Consider the following 27781-nt stretch of genomic DNA (forward strand, 5'->3'; position numbering starts at 1 on the left):
CAAACCTGTTGGACTATAACCTGGTGTTGTGCGATTTTTAAATGTGTAAATGCAAGTTAGTGTCGATAATGCCATCCCTCTGGTCCTGGCCTTGTGACTTTAAGTTGTTGGGCATTGGCTGCAGGAATGAGAGGCCACATCCTGGCAGGAAACTCCAGGCTCCTCAAACTGTGGGGGGTGAGTGGGGGTTGGGGCCATTATACCCCTACCCATCCCTTCATTAACTTCATCAACCATGCTAGGGGGGGGCGTTGTGAGGTTGGTGCTTCTCTTAGTTTGGGATCTGGTGGTTTCCATCCATTATTAGGGGAATACAAGTATTTTTAACATTTTCAGTGGTATCACATCTGGATTGAGTCAAACTGACCTTCAGTGACAACAGACCAGTCGCCTGTTTTACACGCCACACAGTAACTCTTCCAAAAGTGAGAAGGCGCTGATGCTTCATCGTCTTCTGGCTGGATGATACTGCAAAGACCAACTTCACGCCATGATTACAAGTGACACACAGAGAGGAATATCTGGTCATCCAGAAAAAAACCTGGTATTTGTGAAAGAGTAAGCAAGAGAGGGCAAGAGTGAGGTGGAACGGGAGAGGAAGGAAGGAGAGATCAATAAAGAGGAAGAAGAAGGAGGGAGAGGGGCAGAGAAAGATAGAGGAAGTGAGGGCTGGGGATGAAGGAAAGAGGAGGAAGGAAGGAGAAGGAAAGGGAGGGAGAGAGACACCACCAAAGATAAAGGAAGGAGGGGAGACAGAAAGGCAAAGATGGAGAGGGAAGAGGGCGGGAGAGGAAGAGGTGAACATAGACAAAGTCAGCAAGAGACAGGGAGAGAGAGAGAGAGAGAGAGAGATGACAAAATGAGCGGGAGGGGGAAGGTAAAGGCAAAGTGAGAGGGAGCGAGAGAGACTGAGAGATGAGGAGGGAGAGACTGTGTAAGAGTAAGATGGAGAAAGACAGGTAGAAACAGAGAGTGGGATGGAGAGAGGGAAAGCTGTAGCTAGCTAGCAGGCTGCACATACGGTGAGTGGGAGGAGCTATCAAGCTGAGAATATTCCTGGTGTCTGGCAGCACCGTCCAACACTTGCTCCGACAGCACTGACAGGAAGCTTCACTGTCTGGCAACCCAGCTTTACTGCAGAAAGCTCCAGGATGATGGGCATTCTCAGAAGAACACACTTTCATTAAACATCAGTTTCCTACAACTTAATCTGCAAAGGACACTTTGGTGAGATTTCTGGTCTTGTGAATAACCTGTGGCTCTGCATTAAGTTTCATTACAGCTATCAATTGGACCCAGCTCCCAGATCCTAATAACCTCGATTTCATTGCATTTGCTGAGGGGTCAAATAATTCCCAGTGGAGCCTGTGGGATCAGGTTCTCACTGCTGGAGGTTGTGAACATCAGAGTGACGGGGAAGAAGGGGGAGGCAAAGAGAAGGGTAAGGAAAGGGGAAACTGTGGAAAAAGGTTACCTCGGCTAATGTTTGTATGGACAGGGAGTCTTTATTGAAGTCTGTGAGGTATACATTCCTGGGCTGGAGTCTTTGAGGAATCAGTACCTCTGCCAGAATGTGAGGGGAGTAGGTACCTCTGCTGGGGTCTGTGGGGAGTAGGTATCTATGCTAGAATCTGTAGGGGGGGGGGTAGATATCTCTGCTGGGGTCTGTGGGGAGTAGGTATCTCTGCTGCAGTGTATGGTAAGTAGGTATCTTTGCTGGAGTGTGTGGGGAGTAGGTATCTCTGCTGGAGTCCATTTGGATTATGTATCTCTGCCAGTGTCTATGGGTAGTAGGTATCTCTGCTGGAGTGTGTGGGGAGTAGGTATTCTCTGCTGGGCTGTGTGGGGAGTAAGTATCTGTGCTGGAGAGTGTGTGGAGTAGGTATCTCTGCTGGAGTCCATTTGGATTATGTATCTCTGCCAGAGTCTATGGGTAGTAGGTATCTCTGCTGGAGTGTGTGGGGAGTAGGTATCTCTGCTGGACTGTGTGGGGAGTAAGTATCTCTGCTGGAGTCTGTGGGGAGTAGGCATCTCTGCTGGAGCATGTAGGGAGTAGATATCTCTGCTGGAGCATGTGGGGAGTAGGTATCTGCACTGGATTCTGTGGGGAGTAGGATATCTCTGATGGAGCGTGCGGGGAGTAGGTATCTCTGTGGGAGTCTGTAGGAAGTAGGTACCTCTGCTGGAGTCTTTCAGGAGTAGGTATCTTTGCTGGACTCAGTGGGAAGTAGGTATCTCTGCTGGACTCAGTGGGGAGTAGGTACCTCTGATGGAATCTTTCAGGAGTAGATATCTCTGCTGGAGTCTGTGGGGAGTACGTATCTTTTCTGGAGTCTGTGGGGAGTAGGTATCTCTGCTGGAGTCTACGGGGAGTAGGTAAATCTGCTGGAGCGTGTGGGGAGTAGTTTTCTCTGCTGGAGCATGTTGGGAGTAGGTATCTGCACTGGATTCTGTAGGGAGTAGGATATCTCTGCTGGAACGTGCAGGGAGTAGGTATCTCTGCTGGAGTGTATGGGGAGTAGGTATGTCTGTGGGAGTCTGTGGGGATTAGATATCTCTGCTGGAGCATGTGGGGAGTAGGTATCTCTGCTGGCGTCTGTGGGGAGTAGGTATCTCTGCGGGAGTCTATGGGGAGTAGGTATCTCTGCTGGAGCATATGAGGACTAGGTATCTCTGCTGGAGCGTGTGGGGAGTAGGTATCTCTGCTGGAGTGTATGGGGAGTAGGTATCTCTGTGGGAGTCTGTGGGGTGTAGGTGTCTCTGCTGGAGTGTATGGGGAGTAGGTATTTCTGCTGGAGTATGTGGGGAGGAGGTATTTCTGCAGGAGTCTGTGGGGAGTAGGTATCTCTGCTGGAGTGTATGGGGAATAGGTATCTCTGCTGGAATCTATGGGGAGTAGGTATCTCTGCTGGAGTGTATGGGGAGTAGGTACCTTGGCTGGAGTCTGTGGGGAGTAGGTACCTTGGCTGGAGTCTGTGGGGAATAGGTATCTCTGCTGGAGTCTATGGGGAGTAAGTATCTTTGCTGAAGTCTGTGGGGAGTAGGTATCTCTGCTGGAGCGCATGGGGAGTAGGTTTCTCTGCTGGAGTTTGTGGGGTGTGGACACTATTATTACTGTGGATAGAATATGTAAAGCATTAATTTAAAATTGTTGAGGTTTACTTAAAGATTCTGTATCTTTTCATAACTTGTTCTAACCTGGGATTCTGTCAGTGGTTCCACTGACACAGAGTGGACTGGATATCTCAGATCCCATCCAGATTGTAGCTCTAAAAACAGCATCAAAGACCCCCAGCCAAACTGAAGTACTCCTGTCTGAGTGTGACTCTTCCTGCAGTAGGTAGGCATGCCTGCTGGTGAAACAGTTTAACTAGCTCACTAGTATTGTTCTGTTGGGTCTCGTTTTGCTGCGCTGAGTGTGTTTACAAGACTGTACTTTGATGCTTGTTTATTTCTGCTTCCCTCTCACTCTTCACCGTTTGTGTCCTTAGCAGGCAGTAGCTTATTCCATGTTATGGCTTGAGGAGCTTTAAAATCATACTTCTAACTGTATGTAGAAACCTTCCTTAGAAGTCCCAGTTTAACCTATAGTTAATTCTGGTCTGTTATAATTTGTGTTACAATTGATATCCTCCCAATTATTGCTGTTAGTAATTTGTTATCAACCCAAATGAGGCTGGGAGCTGAGTTAACTCCCACAGAATCTTGCAAAAAACAGGCTTTAATTCACATTCCCCTTGGAGTTATAGTATGTCAGCACTGGACGCCAATCATCCTGAGATAAGTTCCTTGGTAGAGCTACCTCCTTAAGTCCACTCTTTCCCTGAAGTCAGGAAAGTGTTTTCGCTTCCAAGTTTCTTTTGATTTTCTTTTCAGTTTTGTTGTTCTTTCTTCAAAGTGCAAAAATGCAAAAAAAAAGGTCAGTCGATAAGACCTATCAAAGGAAGTTCAGGATTATACAAGGTTAAAAGACAGTGTCTAAAACAATGCCAGAAATACCAGTAAATGTGAGGATTAGGAGGCTTTCAGAATGCAGGAGAACAATGGAGGAGAAAGAAACTGTTTAGAAAAGGGAGAACAAAATATAAACACACAAAAATGAACATAAAAATGGATGGCAAAAGCTTCTTTAGGCATGTAAAAAGGAAACTTTTGGCTCAAACAAATGTGGGTTCAGTACAGGCAGAGTCAGAGGAATTTATAATGGGGTGGAGAGAAATAGCAGAGAAGCTAATTGATTACTTTGTTTTGTTTTCACTGAGGAAGATACAGATATTTCCCTGAACGAGAGATTCAAGTGGCTAGGGAGAATGGGGAGCTGACGGAGATTAATATTATTGCAAGAAGATTATCCTGGAGAAATTAATAGGACTGAGAGTTGATACATTTCCAGGGCTGGATATTTTACATTCCAGGGCATTGAAGAGCTGGTTATAGAGATGGATTGGTGATTTATTCCAAAATTCTAAAGCTTCTGGGATAATTCCTGTGGATTGGAGAGAAGCAAATGTTACTCCATTATTTCAGAAGCGATGAAGAGTGAACACAGGGGAATACCGATCTGTTAGCCTTACCTCAGCTGTATGGAAAATGCTAGAATCTGTTATAAAGATGTGACAAATAGACACTAGGAAAATAGTGATTTGATTACATATATTTGGCATGGATTTACAAATAGGAAATCGTGTTTGACCAACTTGGAGTTTTTTTAAGATGTTGCCAACAAAATTGATGAAGAAAGTCAGTGGACATTTCATTCTCAGATCTTCAGGAGACATTTGATAAAGAGATCCACAGGAGGCTGGTTAGAGAAATTAAAGCGTGTGGGATAGGAGGTAATTGCCTGGCCTGGGTTAGTGACTGGCTGATAGACAGAGAAGGGACAGTAGGAATGAATGAGTTCTTCGCATGTTGGCAACTTGTGTGGCTAGTGTGGTACCACAAGACATGGGCCCCAGCTTTTTACAATATTTATCAATGATACAAAGGTGGGGACCAAATGTAATATTTCTGTATTTGCGGATAATAAAGGCTAAGTGAGATTGATAGACTTCTGATTACTAACGCAGCACAGGATTTTAGGAATGGGATACAGAAAACGTTGAAATGGTTAGCAGCCAGGATCATGATTTCACAAAACTAGACTTCACATTGAATGGGAGAGCGGGTTCAATGGGATGAATGGCCCACTCCTGATTTTATGTTCCTGTCTGTTTCCTTTCAGATAATCCATGTAACATCACAGTAACATACTGTGTAAAGAAAAATCCTTGTATTCCCTAGTCCTTTTTGCCAGTTACCTTGAATCTGCGTCTGCTAGTTTTTTTAGCTCTACGCCACTTTTCGGCTTAGTTAAGGTGTTCCGTGATTGTGAATGGCTGTATCAGAGCACTCATTAACCACTTCGGCTCGAAGGTGAGCCAGCGCTTCTATCTTCTCCAACCACTTCTCCCGGTGTTTCCATAGAATTGAACCCTGATCCCTTCCTTAGAAATCCACTCAGTGACCACACAAAAGCCTTGATATCCTTTGGGTACAGATTTGAAATCAATAATCCAACTGAGGCTTATTCAGTGGTTTATTAAGATTTAGCATATTTTATTGATTTTTTTTTAGTCTGTGCTGCCATTGATAAAGCTGAGGAACCCAAAACATTCTGTTAAAGGTTTTTTCAACTTGTCTCATGGCACCTTGAAGGATTGGTGTACATGCATCAACACCCCTCCCCCACCCCAGCTCTCTCTATTCCTACAGCCCTTTCATTCTCTGTCACTGAGTTTAAATTGCCTCTCCTCATTTCTGCTGCCAAAATGATCAAAAGGATTGTTTTGTGTCGAAGTGGTTGAATATAAAATGTGATGTACACAGATAAAGGGAAGGAACAGTGGGAATGATGTTGGGTAGGAGACAGATGGGCATGTGAAAGCAACATGAGACAGTAACATGTGACAGTGGGGGTGTGACGCTTGGCTGTGATCTGAGATATAATCTATTTGTCACGTTTTTCATTTTCTTTTCAAAAATATTTTGTTCTTCCTTCGCAAAGTGCTCCCACTTAATAACAGAATCATGAATAGGATCCCTGTCTGATGACTTGTCTCTCTCACACAGGGATCAGTGGACAGTGATCAGGAGCAGGATCCCTGTCTGATGTCCTGTCTCTCTAACCCAGGGATTAGTGACAGGGATCAGGAGCAGGATCCCTGTCTGATGTCCTGTCTCTCTAACCCAGGGATCAGTGGACAGTGATCAGGAGCAGGATCCCTGTCTGATGAGTGTCTAACCCAGTGATCAGTGGACATGGATCAGGAGCAGGAACATTGACTGTTTTTTTCTCCCTAGTTGTGTTCTTCTCACTCCTCCATAGGGAAGCAGAAAAGCCTTTAACACTTTGGAAAAGAGCATGTGATGTTCATCTGTTTTAAATGGAAGTTGTTAAATCTTTGGCACAGCAGGGACAGCAATCAGTTAGACCCATGAATGGCTGACTGACAGGATCGCACATTTGTTTCAAATCGTAGAGACACTGATTCCCGATTGCTTCTGATGGTAAAGATCTCGGAATTCCATCAGTCCCAGCTTTTGAGTCTCTTTGGATTAAACCCACATGGAAAATGTGTACAGTATGAAGTAGAGTCTGATGTTTTATACAAATAGGAGGGATTGCTCCCGTATGCCCCAAATCGGCAATTATGTTTAAACTACACCTTCAAGATTAAATAGTGCAACCAAATTTTCAAATGCCAAAACAAGTCCTTTGGGAGGTGAGAGTTGCTGATGACTGCCATGTTGGGTGATTAGTAATCGGAACCTGGAGTACACCATTTGAAGGTTGGAGGCCCAGACTGAGTTGGCAACCTTTTTATGTTACTCACTGGTGGGACGGGCGTGTCACTGGCTGGGTTAACATGTATTGCCTGTCTCTAGTTGCCTTTGAGAAGGGAGCTGCCTTCTTGAACCGTTGCAGTCCATGTGTTGTTGATCGACCCACAAGAGGGAGTTCTAGGACATTGACCCAGTGACACTGAAGGAACAGTGATATATTTCCAAGTCAGGATGGTGAGCAGCTTGGAGGGGAACTTGTAGTGGTGGTGTTCCCATGTATCCGCTGCCCATGTCCTTCTAGATGGTGGTGGAAGTGGGTTTGGAAGGTGCTGCCTAAGGAACTGTGATGAATTCCTGCAGGGCACCTTGGGGATAGTTACACACTGCTGTTATTGAGTGTCAGTGGTGGAGGTTGTTATAAAACAGAGGTTGATTTCCCCCCCGATAACTAAAACCAAAGCACCCAGAGAGGCTCACCTTGCCTTATAATCTGTGAAAAGAAGTAGTATGACCTCCCGCTTACCTCCCAATCTGTTTTAAAGGCGTGGTTAAATGAAATGAAATCTTTTCGCTCACTCTATAATCACCAAGTCACAAAAACCGAACAATTCACCTCTAACTATTAATTACTCCTGAATAAAACAAAATTCTAATGGTATGCTATTCCAATAAATTAACAAGTCCCACTTGTCTTGTCTTATGTGTCTGATATAACAAAACAACAGAATTTAGTCTCTCAAGATCACAGCTGGGATATGTCTTCCGGAATGTTCCTCACCCTCTCCCCCGATCTTCTTTCAGGAACATATCCTCCTTTGAATTCTTGCATCAGGAATGCCTCTCTCTGTGAATCCTGCTGTCTGGAATGCCACAGTGTCTGAGAGTACCGTGGTACCTTTCTTTGTGAGATGGTGCTTTCTCTGAGAGCTGAAAGCTGTTATCTCTTGGCAGATGGCAGTTGGCTCTCAGCGATTTTCCAAATGCCCTCATCGTTTATACCTTGATGACCTATTAATTTCTTACAACTGGATTGGTTCTAGGTTGTCAAAACCATCAGATTTAAATTTAATAGGTCCTTGGCAGCTAAGTGCTTGGCTTATGAGATTGGCTAAATTTGAAAAACAACTTATTTTGGTAAAAATGCTGCTCAGTTGTTTGATACAAAATGTTTCAATTTGGGCACTCTGTACTTCTGCACTTTCAGCTGCTGGTCAGACATCCATTTTAATTCTAAGTACTGACAAAAATTCATCTTTTAAAGGGACCGTACAATGCTTTCCTCCATTTTACAATTTTAAACGACTTCGCAACAAGGGAATGAATGCTTGTGGATGTGATCCTAATCAAACAGACTACTTTGCCCTGGGTAGTGTTAAGCTTCTGGAATATTGTTGGAGTTGTACCCATCAGGCAAGTGGGGAGTATTCTGTCACAGTCCTGACTTGTGCCTTGTAGATGCTGAACAACCCTTTTGGGGGGGGGGGTCAGGAGGTGAGTTACCTGTCGCAGTATTTCTAGCCTCTGAACTGCTCTTGTAGCCACTGTTTTGTATGGCTAGACCAGTTCAGATTCTGTCAATAGTAACCCCCAGGATGTCGATGTCTACATTGCTTAAAATGTGTCATCAGCAATGGACTCACCTGGGCCAACAAGATAGTGACAATTCCATTCAATAATAAAGGTTTCAGATCCGTTATGTTCAATGCCCTGTGATATAATGGATGCTTACACTTGAGGAACTAAATGTCACATAGATTTTCTTCCACAGCAGGATCAGTTTATATGTGACAAAAAATGAAAAGATGAAAACCTGGACAGTTAAACTATTTGCGACTCTCGGGCATTTAATGAGAAAGGGAAGCCTGATCACCCAACAATGAACCCCATTGAAATGGAGTCTCTCAAGTCACAGTGGGCAGGATCCAGGTAAAATAGGGAGGAATGGTGATTGAAACAGTGCAGCCTTTACCACCTCCTGGGAGGGGGCCTGAAGGACATTCCTGACTTCACCTGGTCAGTCAAGGCAGGGGGAGAACTGATTGCTGAGTTGATAGGTGAGTGTGTGTTGAATGGGAGAGAGCTGGTCCTCCAACACATATTCTCTGGTCCTTCATTTTCTCTGGATGATTTTCATAACAGATGGGCTCAATCTCTGTTCCCTCTGGTTGGGCTGTTTTTCACAAACAGCATGCAGTGAACTGAATGCCTTCTTTCTGACTGCACCCCTTGGGACTTTGATAAGCTGTTGGCTTCAAATCGCTGGTTGCTCAGCGATATCTCACTGTGTGTATATCTCACTGTGTGTATATCTCACTGTGTGTATATCCCCACTGTGTATATCCCCACTGTGTATATCCCCACTGTGTGGATATCTCACTGTGTGTATATCTCATTGTGTGTATATCTCACTGTGCGTATATCCCCACTGTGTGTATATCCCACTGTGTGTATATCTCACTGTGTGTATATCCCCACTGTGTGTATATCCCCATTGTGTGTATATCTCACTGTGTGTATATCCCCACTGTGTGTATATCCCCATTGTGTGTATATCTCACTGTGTGTATATCCCCACTGTGTGTATATCCCCATTGTGTGTATATCTCACTGTGTGTATATCCCCACTGTGTGTATATCCCCACTGTGTGTATATCCCACTGTGTGTATATCCCACTGTGTGTATATCTCACTGTGTGTATATTCCCACTGTGTGTATATCCCCACTGTGTGTATATCCCCACTGTGTATATATCCCCACTGTATGTATATCCCCACTGTGTGTATATCCCACTGTGTATTTATCCCCACTGTATGTATATCCCCACTGTGTGTATATCCCCACTGTGTGTATATACCACTGTGAATATATCCCACTGTGTATATCAACATTGTGTGTATATCCCCACTGTATGTATATCCCCATTGTGTGTATATCCCCACTGTGTGTATATCCCCACTGTGTGTATATCTCACTGTGTATATCTCACTGTGTGTATATCTCACTGTGTGTATATCCCCACTGTGTGTATATCCCACTATGTATATATCCCACTGTGTATATCTCCACTGTGTATATATCCCCACTGTGTGTATATCTCACTGTGTGTATATCCCCACTGTGTGTATATCCCACTGTGTATATATCCCACTGTGTATATCCCCACTGTGTGTATATCCCCACTGTGTGTATATCCCACTGTGTATATCCCCACTGTGTGTATATCCCCACTGTGTGTATATCCCCACTGTGTGTATATCCCATTGTGTGTATATCTCCACTGTGTATATATCCCCACTGTGTGTATATCCCCACTGTGTGTATATCCCACTGTGTGTATATCCCCACTGTGTGTATATCCCCACTGTGTATATATCCCCACTGTATGTATATCCCCACTGTGTGTATATCCCACTGTGTATATATCCCCACTACCACTGTGTATATATCCCACTGTGTATATCCCCATTGTGTGTATATCCCCACTGTATGTATATCCCCATTGTGTGTATATACCACTGTGTATATATCCCACTGTGTATATCCCCATTGTGTGTATATCCCCACTGTGTGTATATCCCCACTGTGTGTATATACCACTGTGAATATATCCCACTGTGTATATCCCCATTGTGTGTATATCCCCACTGTGTGTATATCCCCATTGTGTGTATATCTCCACTGTGTGTATATCTCACTGTGTGTATATCTCACTGTGTGTATATCCCCACTGTGTGTATATCCCACTGTGTATATATCCCACTGTGTATATCCCCACTGTGTGTATATCCCCACTGTGTGTATATCCCACTGTGTATATCCCCACTGTGTGTATATCCCATTGTGTGTATATCTCCACTGTGTATATATCCCACTGTGTATATCCCCATTGTGTGTATATCCACATTGTGTGTATATCACCACTGTGTGTTTATCCCCACTGTGTACATATCCCACTGTATGTATATCTCAATGTGTGCAATCCATTACCCCAATACAAGATATCCAATGTTGGCTACCCCAATGTTGTTACCTCTGATCTGCATTTCTTCAATATGTCTTGCCTCAGTCAGCGATATTCCAATGTGTGGTATCCTGACATGAAATATCCCAATTTTCCTGAACCTAACATAGAGTCAAAGTGTCATAGAGATGGACAGCATGGAAACAGACCCTTCGGTCCAACCTGTCCATGCAGCCCGGATATCCCAACCCAATCTAGTCCCACCTGCCAGCACCCGGCCCATATCCCTCCAAACCCTTCCTATATATATACTCATCCAAATGTCTCTTAAATGCTGCAATTGTACCAGCCTCCACCACTTTCTCTGGCAGTCCATTCCATACACGCACCACCCTCTGTGTGACAAAGTTGCCCTTTAGGTCCCTTTTATATCTTTCCCCTCTCAAACTAAACCTATGCCCTCTAGTTCTGGACTCCCCCACCCCAGGGAAGAGACTTTGTCTATTTACCCTATCCATGCCCCTCATAATTTTGTAAACCTCTATAAGGTCACCCCTCAGCCTCTGACATTCCAGGGAAAACAGCCCCAGTCTTTTCAACCTCTTCTTATAGTTCAAATCCTCCAACCCTGGCAACATCCTTGTAAATCTTTTCTGAACCCTTTCAAGTTTCATAACATCCTTCTGATAGGAAGAACAGAATTGCATGCAACATTCCAAAAGTGGCCTAACCAATGTCCTGTACAGCCGCAACATGACCTCCCAACTCCTGTACTCAATACTCTGACCAATAAAGGAAAGCAGACCAAACGCCTTCTTCACTATCCTATCTACCTGTGACTCCACTTTCAAGGAGCTATGAACCTGCACTCCAAGGTCTCTTTGTTCAGCAACACTCCCTAGGACCTTACCATTAAGTGTATAAGTCCCACTAAGATTTGCTTTCCCAAAATGCAGCAGCTCGCATTTATCTGAATTAAACTCCATCTGCCACTCCTCAGCCCATTGGCCCATCTGATCAAGATCCCATTGTAACCTGAGATAACCTTCTTTGCTGTCCACTACATCTCCAATTTTGGTGTCATCCGCAAACTTACTAACTATACCTCTTATGCTCACGTCCAAATCATTTATGTAAATGATGAAAAGTAGTGAACCCAGCACTGATCCTTTGGCACTCCACTGGTCACAGGCCTCCAGTCTGAAAAACAACCCTCCACCACCACCTTCTCTTCTACCTTTGAGCCAGTTCTGTATCCAAATGGCTAGTTCTCCCTGTATTCCATGAGATCTAACCTTGCTAATCAGTCTCCCATGGGAAACCTTGTCGAACACCTTACTGAAGTCCATATAGATCACATCTACCGCTCTGCCTTCATCAATCTTCTTTGTTACTTCTTCAAAAAACCTGAATCAAGTTTGTGAGACATGATTTCCCACACACAAAGCCATGTTGACTATCCTGAATCAGTCCTTGCCTTTCCAAATACATGTACATCCTGTCCCTCAGGATTCCCTCCAACAACTTGCCCACCACTGATGTCAGGCTCACCGGTCTATAGTTCCCTGGCTTGTCCTTACCACCCTTCTTAAACAGTGGCACCACATTAGCCATCCTCCAGTCTTCCGGCACCTCACCTGTGACTATCGATGATACAAGTATCTCAGGAAGAGGCCCAGCAATCCCTTCCCTAGCTTCCACAGAGTTCTCGTCCTGGGAATTTATCCACTTTTATGCATTTCAAGATAACCAGCACTTCTCCTCTGTGAAATGGACATTTTTCAAGATGTCACCATCTATTTCCCTACATTCTATATCTCCCATGTCCTTTTCTACAGTAAATACTGATGCAAAATACTTGTTTAGTATCTCCCCTATCTCCTGTGGCTCCACACAAAAGCCACCTTGCTGATCTTTGAGGGGGTCTATTCTCTCCCGAGTTACACTCTTGTCCTTAATGTATTTGTAAAAACCCTTTGGATTCTCCTTAACTCTATTTGCCAAAGCTATCTCATGTTCCTGTTTTGCCCTCCTGATTTCTCTCTTAAGTATACTCCTACTGCCTTTATACTCTTCTAAGGATTCACTCGCTCTATCCTGTCTATACCTTACATATGCTTCCTTCTTTTTCTCAACCAAACCCGAAATTTCTTTAGTCACCCAGCATTCCCTATACCTACCAGCCTTCCCTTTCACCCTAACAGGAATATACTTTCTCTGGATTCTCATTATCTCATTTCTGAAGGCTTCCCATTTACCAGCTGTCCTTTTACCTGTGAACATCTGCCCCCAATCAGCTTTCGAAAGTTCTTGCCTAATGTCATCAAAATTGGCCTTTCTCCAATTTAGAACTTCAACTTTTGGATCTGGTCTATTTTTTTCCATCAGTGTTTTAAAACTAATAGAGTTATGGTCGCTGGCCCCAAAGTGCTTCTCCACTGACACCTCAGTCACCTGCCCTGCCTTATTTCCCAAAAGTAGGTTAAGTTTTGCACCTTCTCTCGTGGTACATCCACACATTGAATTCGAAAATTGTCTTGTACACACTTAACAAATTCCTCTCCATCTAAACCTTTAACACTATGGCAGTCCCAGTCTATGTTTGGCAAGTTAAAATCCCCTAACATAACTACCCTATTATTCTTACAGATAGCTGAGATCTCCTTACAAATTTGTTTCTCAATTTCCCTCTGACTATCAGGGGGTATATAATACAATCCCAATAAGGGGATCATCCCTTTCTTATTTCTCAGTTACACCCAAATAACTTCCCTGGATGTATTTCCGGGAATATCCTCCCTCAGCACAGCTGTAAATGCTATCCCTTATCAAAAACATCACTCCCTTTGCTCTCTTTCTGTCACATTTTAGATTACTTAGTGTGGAAACAGGCCCTTCGGCCGAACAAGTCCACACCTCTGAAGAGCAACCCACCCAGACCGATTCCCCTACATTTACCCCTTCACCTAACACTACGGGCAATTTAGCATGGCCAATTCACCTAACCTGCACATCTTTAGACTGTGGGAGGAAACTGGAGCACCCGGAGGAAACCCACACAGACATGGGGAGAATATGCAATCCACACAGACAGTTGCCTGAAGTGGGAATTGAACCTGGGTCTCTGGCGCTGTGAGGCAGCAGTGCTAATCACTGTGCCACCGTGCCACCCATTGTATCCTGGAAATCCCTGAGCATGTTTCTGTAATTGCTATGATATCCCAGTTCCATGTTCCTAACCATGCCCTGAGTTCATCTGCCTTCCCTGTTAGACCTCTTGCATTGAAATAAATGCCGTTTAATTTATCAGTCCTACTTTGTTCTCTGCTTTGTCCCTGCCTGCCCTGACTGTTTGACTCACTCTGTTCTCAACTGTACCAGTCTCAGATTGATCTCTTTCCTCACTATCTCCCTGGGTCCCAACCTCTCACCTTACTCGTTTAAATCCTCCTGAGCAGCTCCAGTAACTCTCCCTGCCAGTATATTAGTCCCCTTCCAATTTAGGTGCAATCCATCCTTCTTACACAGGTCACTTCTACCAAAAGAGATATTGCATTGGCCTAGCATGAACTGAATGCTTTGTTTCTTTTCAGATGGTCCTGAAGTGTGGCATGAACAGTGAGGATTTGGTTACTTGACCATGTCCAATGGCACAGTGAATAGAACCCATGGAGTTGACAGTTCTCAGTATAATTACCTTGCGCTTGTGTTTGGTGTGCCACTAATAGTAGCCATCATCCTGGGCAATGTGCTGGTGTGCCTCAGCGTGCTGATTGAGAGGTCCTTGAAGACAGCGACAAACTACTTCATTGTCAGCCTGGCTGTAGCAGATTTACTTCTTGCTGTTCTTGTCCTGCCTCTCTTCGTGTACACTGAGGTAAGGAGTCTGCACCATCACCAATGAAATGATCCATAAGTGATCCTCAGAGCTGGTCATGTTTGCCAATGATTGTATTGTGTTTAGTCATGACTGTAACTGTTCAGATACTGAAACAGCTTGGCCCAAGATCTGGACTGCACTCAGACTGGAGAAATAGTGGGGGCTGTTTACACCTCATGCCACATACGTTCTTGGCCTATCTCCAACGAACGAGAGAGTAATTACTTCCCCTTAAGTAGCAACATAAATGCCATGATTACCAGAGGTAGTAAGAGCTAATCTGTGCTGAATTGACTAAAATACGTAAAATGTTTAACTTTGACAAATATGTATCTATGTAAGTTCTTTGGATGTTCTCTCAAACATTCACTGTGACTGTGATTACATTTCTACTGTAGGCAGGCTACATTAAAGTGCCCTCAATGTTGATTCATCAAACACTCCCAGGGCAGGTACAACACAGATAGGATACAGAATGAAGTTCCCTCGGTATTGTCGTATCAAAATTGCCCAGGCCAGATACAGAATAGAAGGGCAAATAGGAACTGCAAAAAGAAAAATGTCAAGTATCCTGCAGACACATAAATATCAAAAAGAACATCAGGAGGGGTACAGAGCCATGAATGGGGGGGGGGGGGGGGGGGGGGGTATGAGTTTGATGGATTTGTACCTAAATCAAATCTGAACAACATCATGAGGCCACTGTCCTCTTTAAACGCAGGAAACCTCAGAGTCTGATTGGTTGAGTGTGGGAGAGGAAAACTACTGACGGTTCTAATTAGAAGTCTTTTTGTTAACAAGATATAGCTCATAGTGTGTTAGCAACGAATTACAGGTTACATTGAAATGATAGACATTGGACAGGAACAATGAGGTGGACCTGGGAGTTACAGTTCCCTTCTTCAGGATCCTAAACTGTTTTGTCAGAGTCTAAACAACAATATCATAGAGGGTGGTGCTTAAGGTACTCCTCAATATTAACTCCGACAGGCTCTGATACCCTTATCTCACAAAGGTAATCTCACGGGTAATGACACTGAAATGGCTGAAATATATTTACTTTGTTCCAATGTATACCACAGAAACTGCCCAACACCAGGGGAAAGGGAGGACTGCAGATGCTGGAGATCCGAGTCCGAAAAATGTGGCGCTGGAAAAGTAGAGCAGGTCAAGCAGCATCCGAGGAGCAGGAAATCCTGATGAAGGGCTTATGCCCGAAACATTGAATCTCCTGCTCCTCAGATGCTGTCTGACCCTGTTGTGCTTTTCCAGCGCCACACTTTTCGACTGCCCAACACTAACCAAGTAACTGATTATCCGGATGCATTAAAAAATGATAAGTTTCAGAACAGAAGTTCATTTGGTCAAAGAAATCAGATTTATGTTTCATCAGTAAGTTCCAGCTAACCACCTTCTCATTAGATGCCTCAGCTGTAGCCCTTCTCTCCACTTTCCTCTATCCCAACTACCTTGCACTGGATTCTTCATGATTTCTAATATCTCGTTCCTCCCTACTCACTTTCTCCCATTTTATCCACTCCCCTGACTGCCATACCCCTGAGAGGTTTCTCTATGCAGAAATATTTCCAATGATCTCCTGCCCTCACTGACTAGCTAATCGTCCTTTCTTCAGACACCGACCATTGCCCACGGGCTGTCCATGTGCAGGTGCACTGAGGAACCTCCGATAACAGGAAGATGGACTAGAACCTGGGAAGCTATTGGCCAATGCAGTTGCAGTGTAAACTGCCAAATTCCACCAACCTGGAACATTTCTAATGTCCAACAACCGCCACATTTTTAATAGCATTATTCACCATCCCATTCCAGAAGGTTCCATGAGGAAACTTCATTTTTGTTCTTATTTTAGGAACGAAGGAAGATAAGAGATGTTCGCTTCTGACTACCATTGACTAGATTAACTCGTTGGGCCTCGGCTTTGGACATTCCTTGTTCTTTTATCTCAGTCACTTCTTGTGTTGATGTGAAGCCCCACTGACTGTGCTTGTGCTACTTGTGTTGTTTCATTAATTTTTTCCAGTTTCAGGGAGGGATTTGGACTCTGAACAGCTTCCTGTGTGATGCATTAATGACAATGGATGTGATGCTTTGCACAGCTTCCATCTTCAACCTCTGTGCAATCAGTGTGGACAGGTTTGTATGAATCTTCGCATCTCTTCACTGAGTAGGCTGTCTTCAGTAAGTCCCACATTGAGAAACTGAAAATAGACTTCAGCATCCAAAACCTAACCCGAAAGTAAAAGTTATGCTTGACTGGTTTCATTGAATTATTTGAAGAAAACATATGAGCCGGGTGCTGGCAGGTGGGACCAGATTACGTTGGGATATCTGGTCGGCATGGATGAGTTGGACTGAAGGGTCTGTTTCCATGCTGTACATCTCTATGACTCTAACAGAAATGGTAGATAAGAGTGGTAGAGTTGATGTCTGGATTTATAAAAGATTTACAATGAGTTATGTAGTCAATGTATAACAACGATCAGACATATGAAGAGAGGAGCCAACAGAGTGCATGGCAAGCAGAACAGAAAACTATTGATTTACACAGAATCCGGACGGTGTGGAAACAGGCCCTTCGGCCCAACATGTCCACGAACCCCCTCCGAACAGTAACCCACTCAGACCCATTCCCCTATCCTATTACCCTACATTTCCCCTGACTAATGCACCCAACTTACACAACCCTGAACACAATGGACCATTTAGCTTACTCCACCTCACACTTATCCATATTGATACTCATTTTGCCATTTTTACACACAATACGGCCAGTTATGTACGTCTCCCTGTACTTTCATACAGTTCTCCTCCATACTGGCTATTCCTTTCCCTGACCACTGGTATCATTCACAAAGTATAAAGTTGGCGTTCGGATTGCTCTGTGCAGATTATTTGTGCAAATTGTGAGAAATAACAGTCCCAGCAGCTTGGGGCAACTGACTGTGTGGAGTTTGCACATTCTCCCCATGTCTGCGTGGGTTTCCTCCGGGTGCTCCGGTTTCCTACCACAGTCCAAAAATGTGCAGGTTTAATGAATTAGCCGTGCTAAATTGTCCATCGTGATCATGGATGTGTAGGTTAGGTGCATTAGTCCAGGGTAAATGTAGGGGAATGGGCCGGGGGGGGGGTGTTACTCTTCGGAGGGTTGATGTGGACTTGTTGGGCCGAAGGGCCTGTTTCCACATTGTAGGGTTTCTATGAATCTAGAACTTTCAGTGTACTGCCTCTAGGCATTAGCTCAGCTGGCTAGACAGCACCACGTAGATTTGACTAAACCAATAGCACAACCTTCAAGTCCTGCTCCTGTGTATTCAGGTTCTGTATCCTCATCCTATTCCTGGTCTCTTCATCTAAATCCTTAGTAGACACCAACCAGCTGAGTCTGTTTTCTGATCTCCATGATATAAGAAGGATGTGGATGTACTAGAAAAGGCTGAAAAACATTCAAACAGGTTAGGGTGACTTTCTGTAGAAAGGAGAAGACTGAGGATTGATCTAATAGTGATCTTTAAGATTATAACATTATTTCATGGAGTAGACGCAGAGAAGATATTTCCATTTGTGGTGAGACTAGGACCAGGGGTCATAAATATAAGATATTCATACATAAATCCAAGGGAAAATATCAGAGAAATATCTTTTCACAGAGACAGTGGCTTGAACATAGAAATCATTAGCTCAGAGACTGGCTGAGGTGACTAGGATGGATGTATTTAAGAGGAAGTTAAATAAACACAAGGAAAGGTATGCCAGTGAGATTAGATGAAGAGGATTGTGAGAAGACTCACATGGGTCATAAACATTGATATTGATCAGTTGGACCAAGTGCCCTATTTCTACACTGCAGATACTAGACAACACTTCCTAACTCTTGGTTAATGTGGTCCTATTTAAAACCTAGTGACCTGGTTCTGAGTGAAATCTTTATTCAGTGGCCTTACTGGGATGCTGCTGGAATTTATACCATAAGACCATAAGACATAGGAGTGGAAGTAAGGCCATTTGGCCCATCGAGTCCACTCCACCATTCAATCATGGCTGCTGGGCATTTCAACTCCACTTACCCACATTCTCCCCATAGCCCTTAATTCCTCGAGACAACAAGAATCTATCAATCTCTGCCTTGAAGACATTTAGCGTCCCGGCCTCCACTGCACTCTGCGGCAATGAATTCCACAGGCCCACCACTCTCTGGCTGAAGAAATGTCTCCGCATTTCTGTTCTGAATTTACCCCCTCTAATTCTAAGGCCGTGTCCACGGGTCCCAGTCTCCTCACCTAACGGAAACAATTTCCCAGCGTCCACCCTTTCCAAGCCATGTATTATCTTGTACGTCTCTATTAAGTCTCCCCTTAATCTTCTAAACTCCAATGAATACAATCCCACGATCCTCAGCCGTTCCTCATATGTTAGACCTACCATTCCAGGGATCATCCGTGTGAATCTCCGCTGGACACATTCCAGTGCCAGTATGTCCTTCCTGAGGTGTGGGGACCAAAACTGGACGCAGTACTCCAAATGGGGCCTAACCAGAGCTTTATAAAGTTCAAGTAGCACAACGGTGCTTTTATATTCCAACCCTCTTGAGATAAGTGACAACATTGCATTCGCTTTCTTAATCACGGACTCAACCTGCATGTTGACCTTTAGAGAATCCTTGACTAGCACTCCCAGATCCCTTTGTACTTTGGCTTTACGAATTTTCTCACCGTTTAGAAAGTAGTCTGTGCTTTTATGCTTTTTGCCAAAGTGCAAGACCTCGCATTTGTTCATGTTGAATTCCATCAGCCACTTCCTGGACCACTCTCCCAAACTGTCTAGATCCTTCTGTAGCCTCCCCACTTCCTCAGTACTACCTGCCTGTCCACCTAACTTCGTATCATCTGCAAACTTCGCTAGAATGCCCCAGTCCCTTCATCCAGGTCATTAATATATAATGCGAACAGCTGTGGCCCCAACACTGAACCCTGTGGGACACCGCTCGTCACCGGCTGCCATTCCAAAAAAGAACCTTTTATCCCAACTCTCTGCCTTCTGTTAGACAGCCAATCCTCAATCCATCCCAGTAGCTCACCTCGAATACCATGGGCCCTCACCTTGCTCAGCAGCCTCCCGTGTGGCACCTTATCAAAGGCCTTTTGGAAGTCTAGATAGACAGCATCCATTGGGTTTCCCTGGTCTAACCTACTTGTCACCGCTTCAAAGAATTCCAACAGGTTTGTCAGGCATGACCACCCCTTACTAAATCCATGTTGACTTGTTCTAATCAGACTCTGCTCTTCTAAGAATTTAGAAACTTCATCCTTAATGATGGATTCTAGAATTTTACCAACAACCGAGGTTAGGCTAATTGGCCTATAATTTTCCATCTTTTGTCTTGATCCTTTCTTGAACAAGGGGGTTACAATATCCCACTCTTTCAAGGGCCAACACAAAGTTTAAAGATTTTGAAAAGAACACAACATTCTCCAATTTACCTGTCTTCTTGGGCAGTGGTTTTCAGTCAGTATTCTGGGAGGACTGTCCAAACTTCCTGTGAAATTTTGTACAAAGGTAATGAAAATCAATGTCAAACAAACATTATTTCACCTTAAACAATATTATGACCAAACAAAACTACAATTCATGAAAATTAATCATCAAATTAAAAGCATGGCATTGGTCTTTTGATTCTAAAATGTGAACATTCTAAACACATGGCCAAAGGGCAAATTGAGATGACATGAGAAAAGTGGGTGTGCTATGGAATTGTTTTGTCTCATTGAAGTGTACCATGTTACTGAAAAGGCTGGGAACCACTGGTAAGGAGCAGTTTGACAGAAAGATAGGAGCAGGTTTCTGTACTTAACAAAAACTAGCATTTATTCTGGGTAAATAGACTCAAGCTACAGGTAAACAATTATGGATCGTTGCAAAATAATTAGAGTCATAGAGTCATACAGATGTATAGCATGGGAACAGACCCTTCGGTCCAACCCGTCCATGCCGACAGACATCCCAACCCAATTTCGTCTCGACTGCCAGCACCTAGCCCATATTCCTCCAAACCCTTCCTATTCATATACCCATCCAAATGCCTCTTAAATGTTACAATTGTACCAGCCTCCACCACATCCTCTGGCAGCTCATTCCACACACGTACTACCCTCTGCGTGAAAAAGTTGTCCCTTAGGTCTCTTTTATATCTTTCCCCTCTTACCCTAAACCTATGCCCTCTGGACTCCCCGACCCCAGGGAAAAGACTTTGTCTATTTATCCTATCCATGCCCCTCATAATTTTGTAAACCTCTATAAGGTCACTCCTCAGCCTCCGACGCTCCAGGGAAAACAGCCCCAGCCTGTTCAGCCTTTCCCTGTAGCTCAGATCCTCCAACCCTGGCAACATCCTTGTAAATCTTTTCTGATCCCTTTCAAGTTTCACAACATCTTTCTGATAGGAAGGAGACCAGAATTGCATGCAATATTCCAACAGTGGCCTAACCAATGTCCTGTACAGCTGCAACATGACCTCCCAACTCCTGTACTCATACTCTGACCAATAAAGGAAAGAATACCAAATGCCTTCTTCACTATCCTGTCTACCTGCGACTCAACTTTCAAGGAGCTATGAACCTGCACTCCAAGGTCTCTTTGTTCAGCAACACTCCCAACTAATTAAAACTCTAATCTCCTTAAAAACTCATTTATATACTCACACATGGACACGCACACACACGTGTAAACACATACACTCACACACACTCACACACGCACACATACTCTCTCTCTCTCACTAAGATTGACATCGAAAAAAGACGCATTTTAGAGGGAGGGAAAAGTGGGAAAGCATTTCAATGGTCAATATTCAGATGAACAGTTGAGATGGCTCTTGTGCTGATTAGAATGCTGCTTCTTGGTCTTTTACCTGAGACTCCCCCTAGTTTGTACAAAGCACATGGTAGCTGCTTCACTGATAAAAGGCCTCAACATTATTGGTTAAAGTCATATCTTACAGTATCTGCTGAACAACAGACAAACTGAATTTCTTTAGTCTTAAAGTAGCTTTTACTGCAGAGAACAGAGAGATTTCCTGGGTTGGTGATGGTCTGAAGGCTTCTCACTACCTTGTTCATGGCTTCAAGTTGTTTGGGTACCAGAGAACCAATCACATAATTGTTGGCAGGCAGAAGACCTTTGTCATTGGTCACGGGTCACTAGTCCATAAACCAATCTGCTATTTGCTGCCAAAGTTCCATCAGTACACAACTCTTTGGGTCCAGTTCATTTGTAACCATTGATACAACCCACAGCTGTGCAAACAATGCTCACAATGAGTCTCGAATTAATTGGTTTTCAAGCCACGGAATAATTCTGGTTTCAAAACTGTTCTTCTCTCATTTCAGTGCACAATGCATGGCAAAAGTTTTTAGTTCTATTGTCAAAACCTTGAATTACCTTCTCTTAACCTGCCAAAAGGCTGTATTCCCTGGTTCTGACCTAAGCCTTTAATGACCTGGTTTGACAACTTCTGAACATAGTAATTGCAGCCTAGAAGCTGTCACATCCACTTGTAGATTGATCCTAAACCCTAACAGATCACCCTCACTGTAATCTCTCAGTTACACCACAGAATCAATCTAGTCATACCCAAGACAGGGAACAATCCTATCCTAATCAATTTTATCAGCTTCTGACTGACGTATATCAGAAAGCAGCCAAAACAAAAAGAGCTGGCTGAATGGCTTGTGTGTCCAGATTAACAACAGACGATCATTCCCAAACCCTTGAAATGATGGCTCACAAATCCTTGGGAGCTTCCTTGTTGGAGGGAGCTTCATCAAACATCAGGACTGGTACTTGAGTGTGTAACTGTGTGCCACGTTCTGTGGGGGTAGGGGGTAAAAGATCACTCCTGAGGGTTTGGGTCAAAGGTCATTGGCTGCAGTGAGATGGGAGCTGGTTAGTTTGAACCGACCTCCAGTTCCTCTGGCCGACTCTGACGGATGTCTCTGTGTCTGGTGCAGGTACGTCGCTGTGATCGTTCCGCTGAAATACAACAGGAACCACTTCAGTGGGCGCCAGCTCATTCTCATCATGGCCACCTGGCTCCTGTCGCTTGGGGTGGCTTCCCCAGTTATCTTTGGGCTCAACAATGTTCCTGGCCGGGACGTGACAGATTGTAAACTAGAAGACGGCACATTTGTGGTTTACTCCTCGGTCTGCTCCTTCTTTGTGCCATGTCCAATCATGTTGCTCCTGTACTATGGAATGTTCCGGGGCCTCAAACGCTGGGGGGAGAGCCGCAGGATCACACTCCCGTCCCGGGATCGCACGTTCGCCTTCAACCTCTCACCCCGCAAGCGCGAGAGACATGTGGTGAAATACATTGTGCCAAATCTAAGCCCCAGCGCAGCTAAGAACATTCCGGAAAGTGACTTGATCACTACGCAGCTCGACAGCACTTCCGATGTGGAGACACCTGATGGAACAAAGGCAGGAACCCCAAAGGAGAATGGGGCTCTATCGCGGCACGGCCTGGGGAGAGAGCCCTTCATGAGAAGCCGCAGAGTCAGTGGCCGTGAGAGGAAAGCGATGAGAGTCCTCCCGATTGTTGTAGGTAGGTACTTACCCTGTCTGCCATATGGCAACATGTGATGGGCACAGGGGAAGACATGACCCAAACAGTCAGTCTTTATGTTTCAGCAGGGATACCAAGGAGCAGAGTGAGGGGCTGGGGGAGAGTGGGAGGATGGGGAGAGTGAGGGGTCGGGGAGGGTGAGAGGATGGGGAGAGTGAGGGGTCGGGGAGAGTGAGGGGTCGGGGAGAGTGAGAGGATGGGGAGAGTGAGGGGTCGGGGAGAGTGAGAGGATGGGGAGAGTGAGGGGCTGGGGGAGAGTGGGGGAGAGTGGGAGGATGGGGAGAGTGAGGGGTCGGGGAGGGTGAGAGGATGGGGAGAGTGAGGGGTCGGGGAGAGTGAGAGGATGGGGAGAGTGAGGGGTCGGGGAGAGTGAGAGGATGGGGAGAGTGAGGGGTCGGGGAGAGTGAGAGGATGGGGAGAGTGAGGGGTCGGGGAGAGTGAGAGGATGGGGAGAGTGAGGGGTCGGGGAGAGTGAGAGGATGGGGAGAGTGAGGGGTCGGGGAGAGTGAGAGGATGGGGAGAGTGAGGGGTCGGGGAGAGTGAGAGGATGGGGAGAGTGAGGGGTCGGGGAGAGTGAGAGGATGGGGAGAGTGAGGGGTCGGGGAGAGTGAGAGGATGGGGAGAGTGAGGGGTCGGGGAGAGTGAGAGGATGGGGAGAGTGAGGGGTCGGGGAGAGTGAGAGGATGGGGAGAGTGAGGGGTCGGGGAGAGTGAGAGGATGGGGAGAGTGAGGGGTCGGGAGAGTGAGAGGATGGGGAGAGTGAGGGGTCGGGGAGAGTGAGAGGATGGGGAGAGTGAGGGGTCGGGGAGAGTGAGAGGATGGGGAGAGTGAGGGGTCGGGGAGAGTGAGAGGATGGGGAGAGTGAGGGGTCGGGGAGAGTGAGAGGATGGGGAGAGTGAGGGGTCAGGGAGAGTGAGAGGATGGGGAGAGTGAGGGGTCGGGAGAGTGAGAGGATGGGGAGAGTGAGGGGTCGGGGAGAGTGAGAGGATGGGGAGAGTGAGGGGTCGGGGAGAGTGAGAGGATGGGGAGAGTGAGGGGTCGGGGAGAGTGAGAGGATGGGGAGAGTGAGGGGTCGGGGAGAGTGAGAGGATGGGGAGAGTGAGGGGTCGGGGAGAATAGGGAGGGTGGGGCTGTAGGGAGAGTGAAGGGATAGAGTATGTGTGGGCAAAGTGAGGGGGTTGGGAGACTGAGTGTGATGGGGAGTGAAGAGAGTGGGAGATGATGTAAATGGGGAGATTGAGGAGTTGGGGAGGGTGTGGCGATGGGAAAATGAGGGGGTGTGGAGATTGAGGAGGTGAGGAGTGTAGGGTGAATGGGAATGTGAGGGAGATAGGGGAGAGTGAAGGAGCACAGAGACTGAATGGGTGGAGAAGAAGGAGAGAAGGTGGGTGAGTGGGTGTTGAGAATGTGAAAGGGAGTATTTGGGAGAACAATTAACAGAGATTGGAGTGAAGTGAAATAGAGTGGGTAGAAAGGAAAGTGAAGGAGTAAGAATGGAGAATGCTCTGATGGGGTCACAGTGTAATGGGGATCAGAGTGCAATGGGGTCACGGTGCAATGGGTCAGAGTTTAATAGGGGTCACACTGTGATGGGGCCACAGTATAATAGGGGTCAAGCGGTGATGGGGTTACAGTGTGATGGGTCACAGTGTAATAGGGGTCACAGTGCGTTGGGACCACAGAGTAATAGAGGTCACAGTGTAATCAGGATCACAGTGTAATAGGGTTCACTGAGTAACAGGGTTCACAGTGTAATGGGGTCACATGGTGATGAGTCACAGTATAATAGGGTCACAGTGTAATTGGGTCACATGATGATGGGTCACAGTGTGATGCGTCACAGTCTAATGGGGTCACAGTGTAATGGGATCACAGTGTAATAGGGTCACAGTGTGATGCGTCACAGTGTAATAGGGTCACAGTGTGATGCGTCACAGTGTAATAAGGTCACAGTGTAATAGGGTCACAGTGTAATAGGGTCACAGTGTAATGGGGTCATATGATGATGGGTCACAGTGTAACGGGGTCATATGGTGATGGGTCATGGTATCAGGGTCACAGTGTAATCTGGTCATATGGTGATGGGCCACAGTGGAATAGGGTCACTGCGATGGGGGAGAGTGTGCAATGGGGTCGAAGTGCGATGGGGTCACAGTGTAATAGGGTCACAATATAATAGGAAGGGCTGAACAAGGGCTTATGCCCGAAACGTCGATTCTCCTGCTCCTTGGATGCTGCCTGACCTGCTGCGCTTTTCCAGCAACACATTTCAGCTCACAATATAATAGGGTCACATGGTGATGGGTCATAGTGTGATAGGGTTCACAGTGTCAGAGGGTCACAAGATGATGCGGTCACAGTGTGATGGGGTCACAGAGTGATGAGATCACATGATGGGTCACAGTGTAATAGGGTTCACAGTGTAATGGGGTTACATGGTGATGGGTCACAGTGTAATAGGGTCACTGCGTAATAGAGTCACAGGGCGATGTGGTCACAGTGTGATGGTGTCACAGTGTAATAGGGTTACAATGTAATAGGGGTCACAGTGTGATGGGGTCACAGTGTAATAGGGTTACAATGTAATAGGGGTCACAGTGTGATGGGGTCACAGTATGATGGTGTCACAGTGTAATAGGGTTACAATGTAATAGGGGTCACAGTGTGATGGGGTCACAGTGTGATAGGTTCACAGTGTGATGGGTCACAGTGTAATAGGGATCACAGTGTAATAGGGGTCACAGTGTAATGGGGTTCACAGTGTAATAGGGTCACAGCCTAATAAGGGTCTCAATGTAATAGGGTCACACTGCGATGGGGGAGAGAGTGCGATGGGATCACAAGTGTAACAAGATTAGATTCCCTACAGTATGGAAACAGGCCCTTCAGCCCAACAAGTCCACACTGACCCTCAGAAGAGTAACCCACCCAAACCCATTCCCCTACCCTATATTTACCCCTGACTAATGCACCTTACCCTACAGGGCTTACAGAGCGATTGGGATCATAGTGTAATAGTGGTCACAGTGTAATAAGGTCACCGTGAGATGGGGTCAGAATGCAATGGGGATGAAGTGCGATGGGGTCACAGTGTAATAGGGTCACAATGTAATAGGGGTCACAATGTGATGGGGTCATAGTGCGATGGGTCACAACATATTGGGCTTGTAGTGTAGTAGGGGTCACAGTGCAATGGGGATCTCAGTGTAATAGGGTCACAGTGCAATGTGGTCACAGTGTAATGGGGTCACAATGCTATGACATCACAGTGCGATGAGGGTCACAGTGCGATGGGGGTCACAATGCTATGATATCACGGTGCGAAAGGGTTACAGAGTGATGGCGTCGTAGTGCAATGGGGTTATGGTATGGGGGGGGGTCACAGTGTGATGGGCAGAGCAATGTGCTTGCAGGTGACAAACTCTGAGCCTCCCCCTTTTGGGACTGGGATATGAATAGACCTGCATTAAGTGTTGTATTCTTTCCCCCTCAGGAGTGTTCCTTGCTTGTTGGACTCCGTTCTTTGTGGTTCATGTTCTGAAGGTTTTGTGTGAAGCCTGTTCCATTGGCTCCATGTTGATCAGTGTGGTCACATGGTTGGGATACGTAAACAGTGCAGTCAATCCCATTATTTACACCATCTTCAATACTGAGTTCCGAAACGTCTTTCAGAAGTTACTACACTGTCAAACATGAGCACAGCCTTCTCAATCCTCGCTGTGTTTGCGTTTAGAACAATCTGGGAAAAGCAGCTTTTGAAGATCTGGAGGTCTGATAGCACGGTCCTGTCTTGTCCGAAAGCTTTCAAATGGACTTTTTAACAATCCTCCAGTGAATCAGCTGTCTAAAGTGGAGCACGTGACAGGAGAAGGAACTGCTTCAGGAAGCGAGGAGTTCAGGAACGTGTCAGATTTCATCACCTTATTCCTGATGAAGGGCTTTTGCCCGAAACGTCGATTTCGAAGCTACTTGGATGCTGCCTGAACTGCTGTGCTCTTCCAGCACCACTAATCCATACATTGCAAGGCTCAGAGACTGACCTTTGGAGATAACTATGCCCATGTACTGGACAGGTGCCAGGAACTCACTGTTATCCATGGGGTAGAGACACGGCCCAGGGGAAGAAGATCCACACTGTCTATAAGATCTGTTAGTTTCTCTGAAGGCACATTTCCCCATAACACTGTCAATTCTTTCTTTTCATATAATGATCTGAACCCCTTCCAAAATCTTCAACTGAGCGTTCCTTCATCATATTTTCCGGCAATATATTCCAGGTCCTAACTATTCACCTGTGAAGAAAATCTTCCACATGCCATCATTGCTTTATTTGCCAATTATATTAAATCAATACCCTCTTGTCCTTAATCTTCTACCAATGGGAACAGTTGTCCTACTCAGTCCTTTCTACTCTGTTCAGGTCCTTCATGGCTTTGAATATCTCGATCAACTCCCCTCTCAACCTTCTCTTCTCCA

General features: G+C 45.4%; 1 protein-coding gene across 1 annotated transcript; it reads left to right on the top strand.

Annotated features, from left to right (window-relative positions):
* Window positions 1–1177: 1177 nt before the first annotated feature.
* drd4-rs (dopamine receptor D4 related sequence) lies at window positions 1178–27216 on the top strand. Its single transcript, XM_072562081.1, has 5 exons — window positions 1178–1227; window positions 14381–14664; window positions 16709–16821; window positions 22692–23284; window positions 26799–27216. The coding sequence occupies exons 2-5, from the start codon at window positions 14428–14430 to the stop codon at window positions 26999–27001; spliced, it is 1146 nt and encodes a 381-aa protein (XP_072418182.1). The 5' UTR covers window positions 1178–1227; window positions 14381–14427; the 3' UTR covers window positions 27002–27216.
* Window positions 27217–27781: the final 565 nt, after the last annotated feature.

This window comes from Chiloscyllium punctatum, chromosome 44 (genome assembly GCF_047496795.1).
Source record: "Chiloscyllium punctatum isolate Juve2018m chromosome 44, sChiPun1.3, whole genome shotgun sequence".
NCBI classification, from domain to species: Eukaryota; Metazoa; Chordata; class Chondrichthyes; order Orectolobiformes; family Hemiscylliidae; genus Chiloscyllium; species Chiloscyllium punctatum.

Coding starts and splice junctions, on each gene's coding strand:
- drd4-rs (XM_072562081.1), top strand. CDS start 14,428: ATGTCCAATGGCACAGTGAATAGAACCCATGGAGTTGACAGTTCTCAG. Junction 14,665..16,708: donor CTCTCTTCGTGTACACTGAG/GTAAGGAGTCTG, acceptor AATTTTTTCCAG/TTTCAGGGAGGGATTTGGAC. Junction 23,285..26,798: donor AGTCCTCCCGATTGTTGTAG/GTAGGTACTTAC, acceptor TTTCCCCCTCAG/GAGTGTTCCTTGCTTGTTGG.